We start from the raw sequence: 23,569 nt of genomic DNA on the forward strand, positions 1-23,569 counted from the left end.
TCACAGTGCAAGCCTTATTGTTTCATTTCATCTTGGCAACATTTTACATGAAAATGTTTTTGATGGGATTGCACTTCTTCTTGCACGTTGCTTATGACAAAGTTATCTTCGATCCCCTAATTTAAAGGGCTCCACCCTTTATTAATTAGGTAATGTACAAAAAATCCTGACATATGTATTTTATTATTAATAACAAACAAGGTCCATATATCAATTGTCAGACCTCTAGCATCGAAATTAGTGGAACCCTCATACAAATCTTCATCCCCTAGTTTAAGGGGTTGGGGGGTACAAGTTCCAAGTTTTAGATTTTTTTTGTTGTTTGTGTACTAATACTAGCTTACATATCAAATTTCAGCTTCCTAGGACTTCAGGAACTACCCTAAGAGTTTTGATCATGAGTGGGCGAGAGAGAGATAGAGATTTATTTGCATACCAATATATGTTACATACATGGACCCTGGAAAGGGTGTAGTAAAATAAAAATGTAAGTAGTTCACAATATCACACTTTGCTTACTATTACTTATATTAGTTATAAAATATGTACAACACGGCCTATACTTAGATTATAGTAAGTAGTACTTGTACATTTTTTAAATTGCACTTTTCTCTAAGTAACAATAAAATATTTAATTATATTATTACATAATAACATAAGAGCCTCCTCTAACTAAAACTATAAACTTAATACCTATAAACAAGGATTTAATATATGCCTATTAAAGTATACTGTTTTAAGCAATATTCAATACAAGTTGTGTTGTAATGTCCTATTTTTATGTGTAGGTATACATATATACAAATTACATAGTATCATCCTCTTAAGTAGGTTTAGATTTTTGAAGTGGGGTCTGCAGCTGTGAGGTTGATGTATATTTGCTAGGATCCTAATACACTTCTTCTACGTGATGGAAAGGTTTTGAAAATCGATGCTGTGGCCCCACAAGAGGGAGTCCATAGCGTAGCCACGTGACTGCCAGCGCACACTCTAAGGTAGTCCTACTTTTCAGTATGCTGAGTGTGATAGAAAAATTGTCACTTATTATCTAACAAGTGCATACACGAATCGGGGTTTTTTTTTTACTTGTGACATAGCCATTTGACATGAATGGCTATCTAGTGTAAGACCTAATAAGGTGCATTCGGATACTTCTTCAATATTTAGATTGTTTGTTATGTTGTTAAGATTTATTAATCTTAACAGAAACCTATTGGTTGGTTTTGTCTGGGTCTGAACTGGATTAGTTTTGATTTGTCATTATTTATCATGAGATTGTGATCGTGTAGCCAATATGTTATTGAATTAAAAGATGTTTCTATGTATGAGTTGCTATTGTTGTCTGATGGGCATTGAAACAAGAGGGATATGTCATCGGCAAACATAACGACTTTGTGCTCAGTAGATTTTGGAAGGTCATTAATGTAAATGAGAAATAGAATGCATCCTATGACACTTCCTTGGGGGATCGAGTTCTCGATAGATCGTAAATTTTATTTGATGGAGTGCAATGTTCCGGTTTGGTTCTCTAAAGTGTTCTTTTTCTACATATTGTTGTCGTGACGTGTGAGAGTCAGTGACGAAATCGGTTTTTTTTAGATATCAATAAAATCTAAATTATAAGAGCTATGCATTTGAAACTTATGTTTAATATGCTTACTATTGACATCATATCCCGAGACTTTTGTTTGTCTGGGATAATCCAAACCCAAGTTATGAGGCTTCAAAAAAACGACGAAGCGCATCGAGAAAAGGTAGGTAGTGCCCTTGTGTTTCGCTTGGCTCGTCTTTGCTGGGGCACTACCGTGCCCCCAGATGTTGTTCGAAGCAAAAAGGATTGACTTTATGATTTTGTAGTCATTAACCAAAGATAATATAAACATCACTATCAGTATTTGACGTTTGAAGTTTATAATTATTATCCAATCATGTGATTACTCTGATTATATATTTGTATTGTTTTGTTCTAATAATCTGTATGATTGTATTGTGATTATTTATTTTTAATTTTGTATTTATAGTGATAATGAGACCTGCAAGCGGGTAAATACAAATACGCCTTAATTTTGACACTTATTAGTAGTTTTATTACACAGAAATTAAAAAGTTAAAGAGTTTTTGTGAGCGCAGTTAGCTATATATTTTAATCAGCTAAATCTGTATGGCCCACTTGCGCGTTTTGCTCTATAAAAGCCAGAACGATTTCGATCGACATCGCGCGACATATGCCGGTAGCGACGTTAAGGCGAAGTACACGTAGTGTGACTTCAATGACTTCATGGTCACGTCACATATTATACACGCACAAACCGGCCAGTGTAGACGTGCCTCGGCTCAGGCGGCGCGTGCGTTTTCCTCGCCCGAGCGCGCCGCCTCGGCCGAGGCACGTCTACATTGGCCGGTTTGTGCGTGAGGAAATTGCCTCGCACGTACGTGCTCGCTCAGTGTGGACCCGCCTGATGACTGCGCGGCCACACACTCGTGGTATGGGAAGTAGACAGACGTAGTGTGTCCACGTTACTCTTCATCGGCCGCCATACTGCCCTGCATATTTCTCTCGCTACTCCTATACCCAGGGCCGGATCTAGGGTAGAGCGAGTGGAGCGGCCGCTGTAGGCGCCAAATGGCAGAAGGCGCCAAAATGGCAAATATGCAAAATAAAATTATCAGTGGCGCTGGCGCGCAAATACGCGCGAAATGGCGGGATGAAGTGAGCCCTCAAAAAAAATCATAAAGACCACAGTGCAACTGAACCGAATGGCATGAGATTTGAGTTCGGATACGACAATTGCTAGTTGTGTCAAAGATGAACTGGGAAGTTGCATCACAACGCCATCATACAACATGCATAAGTTGTGTTGTATTGCTGGGGCGCCATGAAGAGGAGATTAAATTTCAAGGGGAGATTCCGAAGGCCGAGCTGCAGGCTGATAAAGTACATAACCAAAGGCTGTTTATCCGACGGGGCAAAGACTTGAAGGCATGTCTTTGGCTACACAAAAAATAAAAGCCGAGTTCCTCATAAAGCCGAAGGCGCTGAGCATCTCAGCAAGGCGCAATTTTATATGACCCAATGGACCGAGAGCGTAATGATGAGCGAGCTTTGAAAGAAGAAACAGATGGACGCGTTCCACATACTGCCAAAATACCGAAATACGCATCCCGAGGCTGCAGACCGAGTCACTGCAGAGCCTGGCATGGCGAAATAAAAGGCCTGACGGTCGGGTTCGGCGTCCCGTGAAGACTGAAGACCCGAAGTATAACAGCAAGTTCCGCTTCCAAGCGAGGATAAAGACCGAGCAGCACGTAAGCTGAAATCATATTGATTCGATTCCAAGCTCTGCTCTCCTGCAGCTCTGTCTTCAGCCTTGCATGGAAGCGCGCCGCAATCGGACGCTTTGGGCCTTCGACCTTATGTGGAGTTCGGCCTTCGGTGTCACTCCAATATGGCCATTGTTGCCATTTGCTGCTTTTCTCTCGCAAACCGTGCCCTTGGCCTCGAACGGAAGCTCGAATCCGACGCTCCGGGTCACCAGCTCTATGCAGAGCTTGGTCTTCGGCCTTGTTTTTTAAAACACAGCCATTTGTTCTTGTCTGAGCTCAGCTCTTCTGAAGGTCGGGTCGTCTTTTGGCCCGCCATGAACGCGCTCGCAGAAAAGCCGCGCCTCGCGTACTTTTGGCCTTTGCCTTCCCAAAGGAAGGAAGGAAGCTTTTGCACCTTCGAAACAGGAGATCGATTTCGAGTTTTCGAAAAAAAAAACGACTTAGTAAAAAGTAGATGTACAAATGCTGTGATGGTACTCCCTTTTTAGGGTTCCGTAGTCAACTAGGAACCCTATAGTTTCGCCATGTCCGTCTGTCTGTCTGTCTGTCCGAGGCATTGCTCAGTGATCGTTAGTGCTAGAAAGCTGAAATTTGGCATGGATATATACATCAATAAAGCCGACAAAGTCGTAAAATAAAATCTGAAAAAGTATTTTTTTTTAGGGTACCTCCCCTTTACGTAAAGTGGGGGTGATTTTTTTTTTGCTTCAGTATTACAGTGTGGTGTATCATTGGAAAGGTCTTTCAAAACTAATAGGGGTCTTCAACAAACATTTTTTTATAAAATGAATATGTTCGGAGATAATCTCTCCGAAAGAAAAAAAAAATGTGTCCCCCCCTCTAACTTTTGAACCATAGGTCCAAAAAATATGAAAAAAATCGTGGAAGTAGAGCTTAAGAAAGACATTATATAAAAACTATAGCGGACATGATCTGTTTAGCTGTTTTTGAGTTATTACAAAAAGTTTACCCTTCATAGTAAAAAGACGTACCGTAAAATGCTGCAACTTTGCCATTTAAGCTCAATTTTGCCTATTTCATTTCAATTGCGACCTCTCGAATTTGCTTAGTTTTTTCTTGTTTTTTACCATTAGGTAGTAATTTTCATTATTCTGGCAACACATATTTCATTTTTTTACAATGGTAACTCCATTGTTGCTCCGCCAGTTATATATCATAAGTCGGCGTGAGTGGCAGCATTTTTTTAGTGTCTCGCAACTTTTGAATTTTTATCTACGAAAAAGGTGTTTTTTGAGAAGTGGTAACGTCCCAAGGTAAGTAAAGACTGTCTATTTCCCGTAAGTTTAATATTTTCAAGAAAAGGACATGATTTCAGCATAATAACGTACTAGGCAATATTGGGCAGTGTTTTGGAAACTTGAATGATACAATTTTGCCTGGGTCTAGGGCTGTCACTAGCTGAATTTTATAAATGTAAAGAAAAGAGTAAAAATAAGCTTGCGTAAATTGCTTAAATGAGTTTATTTATTACAAGCTTTTTATTAACTTGCAATGTTTGTTTGTTTAAGTCAAATCTTGCAAGTCGATTTTCACCGACTTTCAGTGTGGGTACCTATGTAGATCTGCATCTAACAAAAAAAAAACTTATGGGTATTAAAATGAAAATTATAAAAAAAAACTTATTGCAATCTGTTATTATATTTTTATTGTAGTTACTTGCAATTGTATATTTATTGTATTATAATTATGTTATATGTTTACTTGTAACTGTCTTTTTGTTCAAAATTTGCAATCTAATTTTCAACCACTTATTAGTGACCAATTGAGGTGTTTGACATACTTATGTAACTTGGGTGACAATGCAATGTTTATGGTACCATCGAGATGGTCTGATGATGGAGACCGAAGATAGCAACTTCTAAACTACACATAATAAACCCACTGTGTTTAGGCTCATTTGATTTGTCTTGCAGTTATCTTTCTTATCGAAATCTGGGTTGTCAGGTGTCAGGTCGATTACAATTGGAGTTCAAAGGTGATGAGTGATTAGAACTTTACAATGAAATAGACACTATAATAATGCATTGAAAATTAGCAAAATAGTGTATTTGCAATGTACTTGTAATAAAAAAAATAAAATAAGTTCAAATTATTAAATACTAAAAGAAAAAGAAATCAAACAACATTATATTACATTTGTTTGTTGATTATTTTGTAACTAACAATATAAATAGATTTTTTTAATAATAAAATTTTTTGGCACAACCCTACAGGTAACGATATTTTTGTATAGAAAGTTTGTGGAACCTGCTACAACTTTACCGATTGCATGTGAAAAAAAAGTATTAAGCTTATGGCAATAATTTGACTGTCAGGAACAAGCATAATGTCTCATGCACAAGAGTAATTATTATTGCAAATAGCAACACATTATTTATGGAGATATCCGTCTAGGCAAAGTTACGTCTTAGGCCTACAACTTTGCCTGCCACTTTGATTGCTTGTAAATCGGAAATACAGTATGATTAGGTAATGAGATTTGAGTCTTATCTGGTAAGGCATAGGGTATGTTATCCGACTAATACTCATGAAACTCATAATGAAAAATAGGTTTACAGATATAAGAAAAAAACGTCAAAATCCAGGCAAAGTTGCAGCGTTTTACGGTACATCCACTGTTCATCCCTTGGTTAACAATCTACTATACTTTAAGCTCCATTTTAGCTTATTGTGACGGAAAAGTAACTAACGGAACCCTACTCTGAGCATGGCCCGACATGCTCTTGGCCGGTTTTTTTTTGTTTTGTAGATACAAAAATACTATTCGCTTAGCACTTTTGCATACAAACTTCTATCCATGGGTGTCACTTATTTCTGCAGCTGAGTGTACTTACATGATATCGACTAACAGCCCCCATACAGGGCAACCTAATAGTGGGGCGTGACGGACGGGTAACTACGGAACCCAATACTGAACATGGCTCGCCATGCTCTTAGCCTGTTTTTATTATTTTTATTAAACTGCAATTTGGGTAAAAAAGTTAAACCAAGGGCGCCAAAACTCAATATCGCTCTACCCTGATCGGGTGCTCGGGCCGGCACTGCCTATGCCAATCGGGTTTGTGGCCGCGCCATTATAAGTATGACACACACTGGCGCCAAACTGGCGCGATGTTGCCCGACATGTCGAGCAAAGTACGGCGACGACGTCATTCTACGTCGCTGGCGACAGTGGCGACACGTATCGCGGGACATTTGTCCCCTAGTATCTCTGGCTTATAGGGAAGATATTCTAACAAATGTTTGGACAAATTAGAAATAACGTGGTGAATTGATATCTCTTCTATTTTTATTTTCCTATAAATAAAGTTCATATTTATTTACAATAACATATACATAATGGATATATACAGATAATTACTATAACTAGCTTATATCTAAAATAGGCCCTTGAGGCATTGTACCAAGGATGCTGGCGGCATTTCCTTGTTGTATCGCAATACTGATAAGTTGTGCGAGAAAGCCGCGAGCTCTTCGGTCACCAGTTACGTCAACTAGACGTTTCGCGATTTCTCCAAAAAACTTGTGCGCGCTGGGACCCCATGGACCTAGAGTTTCAACTCTTCTATTTATTACCCTTGCATATTCGAGCGTTAGAGAGGCACATAACGAAATTTCTCACGAGCTCACGCGCATGCTCCTATATGGTAACTATTCATATAAAGTAACACTCTGAAATTCATCTAAACTACAGACGACAAACGTGCGATTGCTGCGAAAATTTTGGAAATGCGGAATTCAAAAAAATCACGGAATTAAAAGACGCTGGTATCGCTCTTTACCGATATTTGCCGCAAACGGAAGATGTAAGTTTAACACCATATTAATTAAAGTTAGAATTACAATGCAGGTTATACTTACAAGGAAAGGTACCCAACTGTCCGGTTCCGATTTGATTTATATTTATATATGTTATAGAGTAGTTTAAAATAACGGACACGTATTTTTTTTTAGCTGCCCAAACTCAACCTATTGGGAGAAATTGTCCTAGCAAGTTGCTTGAGCATCACTTTCTATAGGAATTAGAAGATTTAGTAACTTTTTAGTACTTTGGAGGACAATTTCTCCCAATAGGTTGAGTTTGGGCAGCTAAAAAAAATACGTGTCCGTTATTTTAGAGTACTCTATAACATATATAAATATAAATCAAATCGGAACCGGACAGTTGGGTACCTTTCCTTGTTAGTAACAACATCAAGTTCAGAAAATAAAGTCGAATGTGATGTGTTTATCTTATATTAGAGTATTAGACCCATCCGGTTGCCGACAACTTTCTGTTAAGTATTACACATCTCAGCTAACTCTTCCGCGAGTTCCACGTGGATATCTTAGGCGATCTTCACACCTGCGCCACTGTCAAATGCGGCGCCAGTGTATTATAAATATGTGTAATAACAACAGCTCTTCCTATAGATGTGTCCATTATAAGATCAGAATAACGAAGACCCGCTGGCATTGCGTACACGCAGTGATTATTACCAGCAGCAGTTGTCAGTTTATCTTAAATGTATTTCGATTTGCAGGAAGCACAAATAGGCACTGAAACTGGAGAAGTTCTTATTCTTCGGAATACTCGAGATGGTGACCTGAAAATAGGCGAATTAACTGCGGAAGCAGGTAAGTTTACCTAAGATTTAAGGATACGAGGGCAATATTTAAGTAGGTGCATATTATGTCATTCTCGGGTAGAGCTCAAAGATAGATAAATAGAATACTCTTTCTTGGCATCAAGTAGCACAAAGGTTCTGTGTAACTGCATTTTACAGTACCTATTAGCAGCTTAAAATTGCTGTACATCAGCACTATATCCTGCCATATAATGCTGATATTACTCTAATTTGGGAACAAAATAATACGTGGCTAACTGCTGTACAATTGAGTTATCATTGCATTATATTAATATTAATAAAAATAACAGCTACCTACTCCAAGAGCTGAACATTGCCAATAATATGCAGCCATACTCATTCGCGAAATTGGTATAAGTGTGGACATTTTAAATGCTTTAACGAAGCTACCTAGTTAGTTACTAAATTCCGTTACTGCAATAATCTTTATCTACATAAAAAAGCGGCCAAGTGCGAGTCGGACTCGCGCATGAAGGGTTCCGTACCATTTAAGACGTATTAAAAAAAAATCTACTTACTAGATCTTGTTCAACATTTTACCACTTTGGACACACATTTGACCACTTTGGAAGTGTCTCTCGCGCAAACTATTCAGTTTAGAAAAAAATGATATTAGGAACCTAAATATCATTTTTGAAGACCTATCCATAGATACCCCACACGTGTGCGTTTGATGAAAAATTTTTTTTTTAATTTTATGACGTATTAAAAAAAAGCTACTCACTAGATCTCGTTCAAACCAATTTTCGGTGGAAGTTTGCATGGTAATGTATATCATATATTTTTTTTAGATTTTTCATTCTGTTATTTTAGAAGTTACAGGGGGGGGGGGGGGGACACATTTTTTTCACTTTGGAAGTGTCTCTCGCGCAAACTATTCAGTTTAGAAAGAAATGATATTAGAAACCTAAATATCATTTTTGAAGACCTATCCATAGATACCCCACACGTATGGGTTTGATGAAATATTTTTTTTTTTTAATTTTATGACGTATTAAAAAAAAAAACTACTTACTAGATCTCGTTCAAACCAATTTTCGGTGGAAGTTTGTATGACAATGTATATCATATATATTTTTTAGTTTTTTCATTCTGTTATTTCAGAAGTTACGGGGGGGGGGGGGGACACACATTTTACCACTTTGGAAGTGTCTCTCGAGCAAACTATTCATTTTAGAAAAAAAATGATATTAGAAACCTCAATATCATTTTTGAAGATCTATCCATAGATACCCCACACGTATGGGTTTGATGAAAAAAGATTTTTGAGTTTCAGTTCTAAGTATGGGGAACCCCCAAAATTTATTGTTTTTTTTTCTATTTTTGTGTGAACATCTTAATGCGGTTCATAGAATACATCCACTTACTAAGTTTGAACAATATAGCTCTTATAGTTTCGGAAAAAAGTGGCTGTGACAGAATCGGACAGACAGACGGACATGACGAATCTATAAGGGTTCCGTTTTTTGCCATTTGGCTACGGAACCCTAATATACGAACGAAAGTTGAATAAACTGTTTAGGTAATGCGTGTTTTGGTATCGAGGGAAATACTCCTTAAAGATAGATCTTGATCGTCGAAGATTATTTTATTCGTGAAAGCTTAACTAGACTAGAGGCAACACTATTTTGCTCTACCGTAAAACGGTCCTACTTTGCACCAAAATTTGCTCCAAATTTTTGTAATTTCTTTTTTTTCTAAAAATTAATATAGTATGTAATGTCTTTATATACTTCATTTGAAAGTAGATCATCCCTACTATCGTAACAGAATGCTCATATAACGCCTAAATCACGTTTCGTATATATATAAAAACTTTAATTTAGGAGCAATGTTACCCATTGTTTGGGTAACTTTGCCTCTGAATTTAACTTGTCCCAAAATTAATACTTTAAAGCGTTTGGTGCAGTTTTACACCATCATCAATAAAACAATACACAATTTACAATCATACGTGCACATTTTTAAGTAAATTTTAGGAAAAACAAAAATCCAAAAAAATATAGGTACAAAAAAAAACTAAAATTTAGTTGAAGTGTTTTATTTTTATTATAATTACGATATTGTTCAGGCTTAGTGTTATTTCACTTAGACAATAATCAACAAGAAACAAAAACAGTCTTCTAAAATACAGAACTAGGATAAGTTTGAAGCAATCAATAAGAGAATCAGTCTCAAAACTCTCAATAGGTAGGTATCATTTTCCTTACTTATTAATCAACAATGCGTAAAAAACCTTCTCAAAAACGTAATTAAATATTATGTAATAAGAGATCAAGCGTTTTTTTTAATAAATTGGGTAGGTAGGGTACCTAGATATCAGATACCTATCCCCAAATTTCGTTCAATTCCGGAATGGAATAAATCTCCCTTCGTCCATTTTTTTTGGTGGATTTATGCATCCCAATACATCTTTCCAATCATAATGGATTTCATTCTTCGGTTTTGGCCACTTCCAGCTTTTCAAGGACCTTTTCATAGAGGATATATTTGCTCCCTTTGCGGAAATCTTGGTAATCACACCGGGAAATAATTCTCCTTCTTATTTAAACACCACATATTGTCCCACAGCCTTTACAAGTGGCTTGAAGTTTCTAATACATTTAGTAGGTTCTTTGGTTAGAAAACTAGTTTCCGGTTCACTATCTATATCATATTTCTCACTGGCCTTTCTTTGGGTAAGTTCACCGATCACTATAGTTCTCAGACATTCTTGCAATGTGTCCTCCGAATAATTTTTATAATTACGAGCTCCCACCTTTTTTCTATAAGCCCGTGGCATGATTTGCTGTAAACAAAAATACTATTTAATTCAAAATGCCATAATATTGTAGGATTTATAAACATAATTCACTTCATGAGGTAACTATGCTCCAGGATCAAAGTTACCCCAACACGTGGTGCAAAGTAGGTACTTGAAAAATAATTTGAGGTTAAGCGTCGAAAAAATTTGAAACGGCTAGAAATATTGCAAGAAATGGGTAGCTTATTATATATATGAATACATCAAAACATACTTACCGCGAATCGATGATAACTTTTTCAGATGGAAGTCACTTTTTCTCATAATATTTTTTAAACGAATTCTCGTAGCGGCACTCGGTGACATCTGACAGAAAGAGAAAATGGCGGAACGAAATATTGACATTCAGTGTTGCCAACTAGATAGTCCAGTGTAACAAATGCGTTCGGAAATTTTGCTGTATGAACCATAGACATCGACTTATAAGGGCCATAAACTTAATACAAAATTGGAGCACATTTACCTGGTGGGGAGCAAAGTAGGACCGTTTTACGGTACTAGCGTAACGATACTCAGGAGGTTGACGTTTGCCGAACGAGTGCGTGCGAGAAAATGACGCGGATAACCGTATCCTTGGTCCTTTTGAGGTAACATTACTATCTCCTGATAACGGTGTAACGGTACCGAAAGTTTCCCACGCAACTAAAACTACGCTTAATTACACACAATAAAATGGACAATACTTCTTTGACTCTGCCGAAATTCTGCGGAGGTGAACCCTAATAAACAAATATAATACGTTACGGAACATAATGAGTGAACTTTGAACAATAGTCGACCGTAACGGTTTCAGGTTATAGAATAACATAGTGCAACCTTACGGGGTCCGGCTTACGAGAACTAACTGTTATTTTATTGCGTTGCTACGAATATGGATTTACGTATTCTATTTTCTAGTTATAAAACTATTTCTATTTCTAATTATTAATAAGTTATTCTATATCTACATGCTAAACGATGTTGTAGTGGACGGACACGTCGGCTACAACTGTATATTAAAATGAAGTACACAAAATCAGGAATTACATATGACAATATCATTCAAAATGGCCTCCTCTAGCCTTGACACAGGCCCTCAAACGACGAGGCCAGTTATCAATAGCGCCACGCACGATTGTCATGTTTCCGTCACTGTCTTCACTTTGGCCCGCTTGAGGGAGTCAAGATTTGTGTGGGGTTTAGCACAGGCTTTCTCCTCAATAACCTGCCATATGGCATAATCCAGGGGTTAAGGTCCGGGCTGGAGGACGGCCAGTCTTCGTGGGCAATAAAGTCAAATTTGTTCCTTCGAAACCAGGCTTGAGTTGTTTTTGCCTTATGTGCAGGAGCTGAGTCCTGTTGAAAGACCCATGGCTGGTTTTGAAATAGGGTGTGGCTTAAGGGCTTCACTATTGGTTCGAGAACGGTTTCCTGGTAAACTTAGGCCCCAGTTTTCACACCTTTTTCACAGAAATGAACCTGTGTTAACCCTGATTATGACACACCCAGGCAAATCATCACATAAGAAGGATGAAGGCCTCGTTGCACTCTCGTAACAGCCGCAATAGCCTCTTGACTGTTTTTTGCATACACTCTGTCATTCTGGCGGTTACAACATTCTTCAATGGTATTTTTTTTTTCATCTGTAAATAGTATTTTTTCGGTGGCCATTTTGTGTGTACCGCTTCAATAGCACGCGTTTTCTCTCTAGCCTCATAGTCTTTAATCGTCCATTAAGCAAATGACCTTTTTGTCTGCGGTAAGCGTGTAGTCCAAGGTCTTCATTGATAACTTTATTAGTGAGCTTCTCTTCACAGACATCTGTATTGCCAACAACTTTTACTTCCGGACGGGGTTTCTTGCAATTCTCGCCTTCACTGCCTTTATTAGAGCTGGGGTCCGAACGGTGCGTGGACTTCCAGACCTCTTGCGTTCATCGAAGCTCTGAGTACTATTGTATCTATTAATTGTGCGATAAACAAATTGTTTGTTGATTTTTAGGTTTTCAAGCAACTTCAAAATCATGTTTGGCGGGTGCCCACATTTGTGCAACGCAATTACTGCGATACAATTCTCTTTTAAGCCCCAATTTATTATAGATACGACGAGATTAGCGTTATGTGTGGTATATAATTATTATAGCTCACAAATCCACCTCATTATGTCATTTTTAGGGTTCCGTAGCCAAATGGCAAAAAACGGAACCCTTATAGATTCGTCATGTCCGTCTGTCTGTCCGATTATGTCACAGCCACTTTTTTCCGAAACTATAAGAGCTACACTGTTCAAACTTGGTAAGTAGATGTATTCTATGAACCGCATTAAGATGTTTACACAAAAATAGAAAAAAAAACGATAAATTTTGGGGGTTCCCCATACTTAGAACTGAAACTCAAAAAATCTTTTTTCATCAAACCCATACGTGTCGGGTATCTATGGATAGGTCTTTAAAAATGATATTGAGGTTTCTAATATCATTTTTTTATAAACTGAATAGTTTGCGCGAGAGACACTTCCAAAGTGGTAAAATGTGTGTCGTCGTCCCCCCCCCCCGTAACTTCTAAAATGACAGAATGAAAAATCTAAAAAAAATATATGATATACATTGCTATGCAAACTTCCACCGAAAATTGGTTTGAACGAGATCTAGTAAGTAGTTTTTTTTAAATATGTCATTAAATAAAAAATAAAAAATTTCATCAAACCCATACGTGTGGGGTATCTATGGATAGGTCTTCAAAAATGATATTTAGGTTCCTAATATCATTTTTTTATAAACAGAATAGTTTGCGCGAGAGACACTTCCAAAGTGAAAAAATGTGTGTCCCCCCCCCCCCTGTAACTTCTAAAATAACAGAATGAAAAATATAAAAAAAATATATGATATACATTACCATGCAAACTTCCACCGAAAATTGGTTTGAACGAGATCTAGTAAGTAGTTTTTTTAATACGTCATAAATGGTACGGAACCCTTCATGGGCGAGTCCGACTCGCACTTGGCCGCTTTTGTATTTTTGCCGTAGCATTTGTTTTAACGGAAATAAAGAGGTTGCAAATCGAGTAACAGAACATAGTAACCAACTAGGTAAAAGTAAATTATCAGTGAAATTGTGGTAAAGCCTGACCGGTAATATATGATCACGCGCCATATTGCGAAATTTCATTGGAACTAAAGCCCGACCAGAAATATATGATCATTGTCAAGAGGGCGCTGTTATTCACATTTATAGTTGACAGTTCAGTATAGTATGAAAAATTTAGTTGAGTTCATCTCATATTCCGCAATATGGCGCGTGATCATATATTACTGGTCAGGCTTTAAATTTTTCATACTCAACTGAACTGTCACCCTATACATCAGAATAACAGGCTAACAGCGCCCTCTTGACAATTATCATAGATTTCTGGTCGGGTTTTATGCAGAATCGCGTTTTAAATTTTTATTCAGTACGCGAGAGGCATTGAAGTGCAAGTCGTATTGTGCGTGCAAATGAAGTTGCCATTTTATGAATAAATAATAAAGTTCAGATACTCATACTATTTACTATTTCTTGCATAAGCAAACCTTTGGGTTAGGTATATCAATTATGTGTAAATTTTAGCGGTAACGTAACTTTACTGTGAAATACCATAAGTACATATGTAGGTCGAAATTTTCACGCGCTCTCATAATATCCACAAATACTCGTATGTGAAAAAAGTCAGAAATAAAATACCTAGGTGAAAATACGAGTGTTGTTTTACGTATGAATTTTACATATACCTAAACTGTTAACTTAAATGCTAACTGCAATTGCAATATAAATGTCCCCACGTGGCTTATAATAGTTATACTCGTAATTCATCATTGAGTCGATTACTGATTAGTGAAGCGTATTTCTATTATACAGCCCAAGTCTGAATTGACGGGTACGAGTATACAGATTTACAGCAGTGCGCTACTGTTTGACTGCATAAAAGCTCACACTTGGTACAACTGTGGCCTAGCTATATTAATACTGACAACCTTTGTGTTTATTTACCAAAGATTGAGTTTATTTTGTAGTTATAAAGTAATCTGTATGTGTATGTATTATTGCGACAGGGAAGAAAACAATCAGCTGCCCGCGGTGTATAAAAATGATTGAGCGTGCAAAAAGTTTGTTCAAGGATCTTCCGCCCGCTAAAATTCGAGAAGTTGCAGGCGTCTGCGACCACTGCTATCAGAAAGAATTATTTGCCTGTCCCTGTTGCGACAAAGTCGTTAATAAGTTTTTAAAGTTCTGTTTAGAAGAGGAACGTAAGACAGAAGAGTATCGGCAACAATATAAGTCATGGCTTTCTAAAACTCATCTATCGTTTAAAAAATCTATGTCAAATATAAAAGATGGTAAGCTAGAATCTCAAGCGCCTGTGTCCAGATATTTTTCCACTATGAAGTCAGGTCAAGAACCTGCCCCTTTTGCAATCTACGATACACCTAGGCTCAAAAATGAACATGTACTAATTCATGAACAAAAGCCAGTTATAGAAAAACCGACCAGAGTCCTTTCTTTTCTTGACTTTTCCGAAGAAGAAAAACAAAGAGTCGAAGTTGAAAGTGAACTTGATAGAGAAAAGAAGAAACGTATAATCGAAGAAAATGCAGCGAAGATATTAAGATCAGTGTCGTTCGAAGGTTTTTTCAAAACGGATTTGAAACCACTGATTGAAAAAGATAAACAATATAAACCAATAATGGAAGAACATATCAAATCCCAACCAACAATGGAACAAGATATCGAAACTACAACAGTGATGCAAAAAATTATGATGCCTAAATCAGAAATGGAAAAAGACAGCAAACTAACACCATTGACTGAAAAATATGCCGAACCCAAATCAACGATGGAAAAGGAAGTCAAACTTAAGTCAATAATGAAGAAAGGGGGCGTTAAAAAAACACCCCATGGTGGTTTTTCGGAAGATGACACAACGCCCCAGGGAAAAAGGAAACGACAAGGTTCCCCTACGACAAGACCCTCTTTTGGATCAATCATGAAGAGCTTGAGTGAACCAAATGTTAGTGACTTTAGTTATACTTTTCCTCGTGACAAAATTGCAACGAAGAAGCAATTGAAGGGTCATGTTAGTTCCTCAGAACTAATTAAAAGTACACAAGACATGCTTGATGAACGAAAAGAGACAGAAAGAAAGAAAAAGGAAGAAACGAGAAGAAAACGAGAAGAAGAAAAGAAACAAAGAACTGCAGAAAAGACAAGGCTATTAGAAGAAGAAAGTAAAAAACGAGAGGAAGGGAGGCTAATAGAGGAAGAAAGAAAAAAGCGAGAGGAAAGGAGGGACATTAAATCCGAGGAAATAATAGGGAAAGGATCAGAGCAATCGGCAAGAAGAAGAAAACAAGATGGCATTGAAGCATTGGATGCTCTAAAAGAAGGTCTTTCTAAACAAGAAAAGGAATTGTCAGAGGCAGAAAAAATAAGAAAACAACAAGAAAAAGATACGGCTATTGGAGATAAAAAAGCCAGGGAAGCTGAAAAGGCAATAGAAGAAACGCGGCAGCAACTAACAACAGATAAGAAAATACAACATCCAGAAGTAAAACCTGATGATGATGAAGATACAGTAAGAAAAGGCGATAAAGAGAAAAAAAATGATCAAGAACAAGAAAAAGTAAGGCAAAGAGATGAAAAGCAACGTGATGCCGACGCAACGTCAGCTTTAAAAGAACAAGTAGCTAAACAAGCAAAAGATAAATCAGAAGAAGAAAAACTAAGAAAGCAACAAGAGAAAGACGTAGCATTAGGAGAAAAAAGAGCCCAAGAAGCCGGAAAAGCATTAGAAGCCACACAAAAACAATTAACTACAGAAAAGAAACAACCGAAACGACTAAGCGAATTAAAGGTACCTGATGATAAAAAGGTAGGTGATAAAGATGACACAGGAAAAGATGAAAAAATTGAAAAAACTGCTAAAGACCAAAAAGCGAAAGGTGATGACATGGCAGCACTTTTGAGAGAACAGCTCGCAAAGCAAAAGCAACAGGAATTAGAAAAAGAGAAAATCCGAAAAGAACAAGAAAAAGAAAAAGAGCTCCTTGCTAAAAAACTCAAAGAATTAGAAAGTAAGAAAGAAGCGAAAGAGGCTGCGGTAAAAGCACCTGTTCTTGAATCTGAACATGAAGATTCGGTTGATGAAATAATTACTGACTTTGAGATACCAAAGCAAGATGAAGAAACTGATATTATTTTAGGCCAGAAAATATATAAGGTTAAATGTGCTAAGAAAACCGAAGATAAAACACAGATCTTAGGATCAAAACAACCTGGGAAACCGGGGCAACATTCAGAGCAAATAACAGGTAAACAGGAACCTGAATTGCATAAACAATCTGAAGTATCACCTGAACCACAACAAGGATTTACTCAGCACAGACCTGAGCAACCAACGCTCACACAATCCCAACAGAAGTCATCGATAACTGGCGATAAGAAGTCGAAGGTGAGATTTCTTAAATATTTTTACACATTGTTATTTTGTAAAATGGGACTTCGTTATGTATGAAAAATCTTTAAAATTACATGTAGGCTTTGCACAGGAGCGCCGCGACAGTATCTCGCGTGCATTAATAAAGGAAGTGTATATCGCGCGAGATATACTGTCGTGGCGCTCCTGCGCTATTTCTACTGCGACGGTTTGGTTGCGACACCTGATCGTGGTTCGGTGGACTTTGTACCAAGATACAAACCTTAACCTATGGTAGGTACTTATACAAACTTTAGCATGATGTTAACTTGACACTTTTGATTAATTCATAAAAAAGAAATAAAATATACAAACATGACTAAAGTAAGTACTTTTGACATGTGTAGATAAATTTTAGATGTTTTTATATTAATATTTTGTGAAACAAGTACTGATTATCTATATCTAAAACATTTTGCATCTCGTATAGCGTTTTGTGATAGTAAACAGTATAGGGGAGCTTAGCTGTAGTATAGGGGGAGTGAAAGTTTTTCGATAATTATCTATATACATATAGAAAGATATAAAATTTATATCCTAGCGGTAAAATGTCGAAAAGCAAGAAATCCACCCCCGTTAGTATAGTATACTTAATGAACTTAAAAATACAATACTACGTTTATGTCATCCAAAGACAGCTGGCTCACCGCCGACGATAAGATATAAAAGCAAATGAATGATGCGATGAGCGAAGTTTTAATTTGAGCGCCGATATTATGTTAACATTTTGTTTAAAAAGATGGTCGCCGGCAGTGTGGCTACTCGTCTAGGTATCACTGATTAATGTTCACTGTTCTTTTTATCATCACTAGACATAACGGAATAATTCCCTGTTCACAAATCGTAGGTACGTCCTTCACCTTTTAAGTTTTTCAGGCCTCCGACACCGAAGCTGCTAAGGGTATAATAAGGTATACTTTATCCGATCGAACGTTTATCGAAAAAGGCTGGACGATGCTGCCTACAGAAAAAGTAGTTAGAAAGGTAATAATAAGTTGAGGGAGAACTAAGTCTACATCGCACCAAGCCCGTATAAGTCTAATAAGAACTCTCGCATGATACTCCCACAGGCCCCTTAGCTCAGTAACGGATGTAAGGCAAAATAACCCAAACCCACCTGACTGATGTACAGTCAGCAAACCTATTAGCTTAGTACCCCAGTATTAAAATATTATGTACGCAGGGGTGCTAAGCTAATAGTGACGGCCGGATTTTGGGACGGTGTAGGTAGCGTAATGTGAGTCACATTGAAAGCTGGAAATTAACTTATACTTTTTCATGACATTTACGATAACGACACGATTTTATCGTAGATCGGTAACGGTAGATCATCATTCCTGGCCGGTTTCGGCCTCGGCGACTGATTTTGAACTGGCTAATGAGAGCGACGATATCGTGAGCTCTCAGGTGGCTGACGTGGCCTATTTTCGCAGTAAATGTACGGCCACACTCACCGCAAGTCAGCACCCCTCCGACAAAATTGTAGTTTATGACCGCAGGACGGTAGATAACGGTAAGCCATCGACGATAGTACAAATCAAGTCCTTTCCAATCTCATCATTTTCGCCCCCTGCTGTGGCGATACCGTCACCGTGAACGACACGATAAAGTATAAAAGTGCCTATAGAATTCTATTTCTCATTTACCCATCACATACCTATATGTTTAGATGAACGTTTATCGTATGAGGCCAGCCAAGCCTGAGTTCGACTGGTTTGAGCACAATAAAAACAAAGGAGAGCTGACATACGACTCCGGTGAAAAGTTAGCAGAGTTTGACGACAACGGGCGCGGTCGCTGGTACTACAGGACTGGTGAATTAGCGCTGGATTATTACGACGCAGAAGGTTATCAATTATTTGTAATTAAATTATACAAAAAATATATAATACCCATTCATGTCAGTCGCCGCTGCTACTCGGACTCGTCTCTCGTAAACAAAGAATCTCTAGAAATTAACCTATACTATACGTAGCCGTTATCGACCAATGGCTGATATGATGAGTGGATCCAAAGTTTTCTAATCTTCCTTTACAAGTTATTAAATGTTTCTCTACTTGTTTAAGTAAAAAGGTCGTAAAATTGCATTGCCATTTTATAAACGAATTCATCCGAATGTAAGAAGCTTTATCTAGTTACGGTACTTTCAGAAACCAATGCTGGCCAGAGATTTGTTGTCTACAGCACCGGCCAACCCGATGAGCGGGGCCGATCCAGACCGAGGACTCTTCTAGCAACCTTCGACTACTCAGGGAACGGCATCGTGTTTGACCACACTGGAAAAATACGGTAGTAACTGCTTGGACGCTTACTTGACCAGGATTAATGTTCAAAGTACATGTGCGCCAATATACAGGCCAGCCAGTGGCTGCAAAAGCTCTGATGGTATCTGGATATTTTGTGGTTAGATAAACGCTTACGCAAACTTGGGGCTACCCCATTCTACCCGTAAATATTAAATGGAGTATGAGAGAGATATTTCCCTTATTGACCACTATAAATAAAGCCTTATTTTTGGGCAACTTAGACATAGACATAGACATAGAAAAGTTTTATTTAACTTAAATATAACTGCAACACTGAACTATAACTAATCACTGCCTTAAGTATATACTAAGCCTGATCACGCGCCATATTGCGGAATTTCATTGGAACTAAATTTTTCATACTAAACTGAACTGTCACCCTATACTTACATGAGAATACCGGCGCCCTCTTAAAATTTAATTTGTTTAATTTGTGTGTTAGTCACTCGTACCTGCCGAGTGCACTGATGCAAACTATTGTTGTGCCTATAATAAAAAACAAAACGGGGGATGTGTCTGACTTGGGCAATTATAGGCCGATTTCGCTGGCGACAATTACTGCTAAGGTGCTGGACAGGCTTCTGGATAGGCAGCTTCGGAAACACTATAAGGCTAAAGATGCTCAGTTCGGTTTCCAGCCAGGAGTGTCGACGGAATCTGCCATATTTTGTTTAAAAAGTACAGTCCAGTACTATGGAAAGCAAGATAGTCCAGTGTACGCCTGTTTTCTGGATCTTTCCAAAGCGTTCGATCTGGTCTCGTACGACATCTTGTGGAGCAAGGTGTCGTCCGAGACCAGTCTCCCTGCAGAGTTATTAGCGGTCTTTGAATACTGGTACAGCAACCAAATCAACTCTGTGCGGTGGGCAGGCGTGCACTCAGACGAATACGTGCTGAACTGTGGAGTGCGGCAGGGGGGGGTAACCTCTCCGACCCTATTTAATATATATATGGACGGGCTGATTGAGGAACTCAGTGGCGCCAAGGTTGGTTGTAACATTGGCGGTACCTGCCTCAACAACATAAGTTACGCTGATGATATGGTGCTGCTGGCTCCCTCAATCAGAGCGCTCAGGAAGCTCCTAAAAATATGTGAGCATTATGCGGAGAGACATGGGCTCAGGTATAACACTACAAAAAGTGAACTACTCATCTTCAGGGCCGGCAACAAGAAACTAGAGGAAGTTCCTAGGGTTGAGTTAAATGGTACCGCCCTGAGGAGAGTAGAGCGGTTTAAGTACCTGGGTCAATGGCTCACCGAAAGCCTTAATGACGATCCTGATTTGGAACGAGAGCGCAGGGCGTTGACGGTCAGATGCAATATGCTGGTGCGCAGGTTTGCAAAGTGTAGCAATGACGTAAAGGTTACACTTTTTAAAGCTTACTGTCAGTCTTTTTATGCTTGCAGCCTGTGGACCAGCTTCTCGCAGCGATCGTACAATGCGCTGCGTGTGCAATATAATAATGCGTTTAGGATACTGATGGGTCTGCCTCGGTACTGCAGTGCATCAGGGATGTTCGCCGATGCCCGTACGGATGACTTTTACGCTATTATGCGTAAAAGAGCGGCATCCCTATTGCATAGGTTGCAGGGTAGCACCAACAGTCTCCTAAACGTATTTGTCGTCAGAGTGGACTGCCCACTGATGAGGCGTTGGAACCAACTGCATGAACCCAACGGACCAACGCATCATCGACATAGATTATGTTAAGTAGTTTTAGGTATTTATTGTTTTGTTTATATTGTACTAACTTAGATATATAGGTAGATAAATAATAATTGTTGTATGTACTAACACTATATGAGTTTTTAGCTCGAAATAAATGATTTTCATTTCATTTCATTAAAATGATAATATATTTCTGGTCGGGCTTTATATCCTTTTTTCTTGCCTTGCTTTCATGTTTTATGAACATAGGTAATCTACAAACATATTAGAACAACGTATCAAAACCTTTTATAAATCGGTAAGTGATTTATTTTAGGTTAAAGTATAACCAAACTGAAGGAGTAGTTCTCGATCGAAACATAGGCCCCGTGTCTCATTGGAAGTGGCACACTCTGAACGACCCCCCAGTCTTGCAGCAAGTCATGATAGATACTCAAATGCCATATAAAGATCCCACTATCCTAGCAATGGGCGACAAAAATGCAGACGCTAAGCGACCAGACAATGAGGAAATGTTAGCTATAGAGTTCGAGAACTTTCTCAAGGAGAAGCGTCAAAAGCTAACGCAATCATTCAAGCCATTTCAAATTAAAATGAAAGCTATGAAAATTAATGAATATTTCTCACTTCGCGTCTTAGACCAGGCATCAATATATTTGTTGTTTAGAGATGGTACGACAAATTTGAAGCTGAATATTGGTATGGTGTTGGATCATAAGGAGATCGTGGACACGGATACGGCGGAGATAGGTGAAGTGTCGAATACATTGGATAAGTTTGCCGGCTTGTACGGACAGTATAGCAGGATTGCAGAAGGCCGTGGCAAAGGCGCAAGCTCAAGAGCGATTCCGTGTCCGCCACGAACTACGTTTGAAACCGCCCCAGCCGACCGCCAGCGCAGACGCGCTGCGCACCGGCTGCTCGCGTCCATTGCGCACACCCGTCGTGCAAGCATCTATATCGTCATGTGACAAAATGACCCCTAAACGCTTTAAGCCGTCGTCGAGTTGCAATTTGTATTACAGTACACAACTTTTTTAATTTATGAATGTTGATGTTTTTTATTTAATTTAATTGTATTTAAACTAACTATATACATACATATTCGTTTTACTATTTACTGATTCTCTGGCACACCTATTTTGTCAGTAGAAAAAGGCGGCAAAGTTTAAAAATGTAGGCGCGAGGTGTCGACCTCCTATAACAAAAAAATAATTTCCGGCATTTTTCTACTGACAAAGTACCTGTGCCTGAGTATAAGTAGAGTTTTCCGATAACTTCTTCCAATTGGGTTAGTGTATGGTTAGTGGTTACTCTGGTTAGCCCATACAGAGGCGGCGTTAGGCGTGGGTGACGTGGTGTTAAAGATTGTGTAATCTATGCCGTACATTAGGGGTAAAAAGATTTTGTATCTGTGGTTTCCTCTTTGTCGCTGCCCTCAGCCCAATGCGGTTGTAAGATTGTGTCGTCCCATTTATTTTAATTATTTTATGTTTTACTCAGCCTTTATAACTTTTACAAACCTCTTTTAATGTAATGTTTTCGATCATATAAAACTAGATATAGTTGTGTGTTAATTTACTACGATTAATACAGACTCATATCATAACTTGGTGTTGCTCATTCGTAATCTCGGTTAGTCCCTCGTCTGCTTCCCGTGTGCTCCTTATATTCCGAACAGGTTCAGGGCCCAGGCACAAAAGCTGCAGAAAAGCTAAAAGGCGTTGAGATATTCCCAGATTACCCGAGTTACGACAATGGCGCAACCAGGGACGAGCACATGCAACATAACCTCAATGTCCACCTTAGAGAAACTGAAAGGCTTGGACAATTGGATCAATTGGAAATTCGCTGTGAAGATGGTGCTTACTCTTGATGGTTTATGGGGCTGCGTCGATGGCACAGACACGGACACTACCAAAGATGGACGGGCTTTAGCAAAAATTTGCCTGTCATGTGAGCCACACCTTTACCAAATCGTGCGGAATGCGACGACCGCTAGGGATGCGTGGAAGTCATTATCCGATACTTTCGAAGACAAAGGACTGTACAGGCGAGTACTTTTATTACGCAAATTACATAGAGTAGAATACGGTCACTTTGCGGGCATGTCGGATTACATCGAAGGTGTCCTTAAGCTCGTCACGCAGCTAGCCGATATCGGGAAGGTTATCGACGATGCAGAGACAGCTGAAATCCTGCTGTCGGGCTTGCCAGAAGAATTCAACATACTAGTGTCCAGCCTTGAAGCGGCTAACCTCAGCGGCACCTTATCAAGTGAGGTGGTCCGGACTAGACTACTTCAAGAAGATCACAGACGAAGCCAAAGTA

At 38.5% G+C, this 23,569-nt stretch overlaps 1 protein-coding gene across 1 annotated transcript; it reads left to right on the plus strand.

Moving 5' to 3' along the window:
- The first annotated feature begins 1,169 nt into the window (after nucleotides 1-1,169).
- Nucleotides 1,170-22,340, plus strand: LOC133518895 (trichohyalin-like). Its single transcript, XM_061852668.1, is given in 9 exon segments — nucleotides 1,170-2,043; nucleotides 7,040-7,151; nucleotides 7,869-7,962; nucleotides 14,843-17,238; nucleotides 18,139-18,246; nucleotides 18,932-19,109; nucleotides 19,413-19,551; nucleotides 21,555-22,014; nucleotides 22,016-22,340. Coding segments are annotated over 9 exon segments (3,768 nt in total). The 5' UTR covers nucleotides 1,170-2,026; the 3' UTR covers nucleotides 22,280-22,340.
- The last annotated feature ends 1,229 nt before the right edge of the window (nucleotides 22,341-23,569 follow it).

The sequence above is a fragment of the Cydia pomonella genome, chromosome 6 (assembly GCF_033807575.1).
Source record: "Cydia pomonella isolate Wapato2018A chromosome 6, ilCydPomo1, whole genome shotgun sequence".
Taxonomy (NCBI): Eukaryota; Metazoa; Arthropoda; class Insecta; order Lepidoptera; family Tortricidae; genus Cydia; species Cydia pomonella.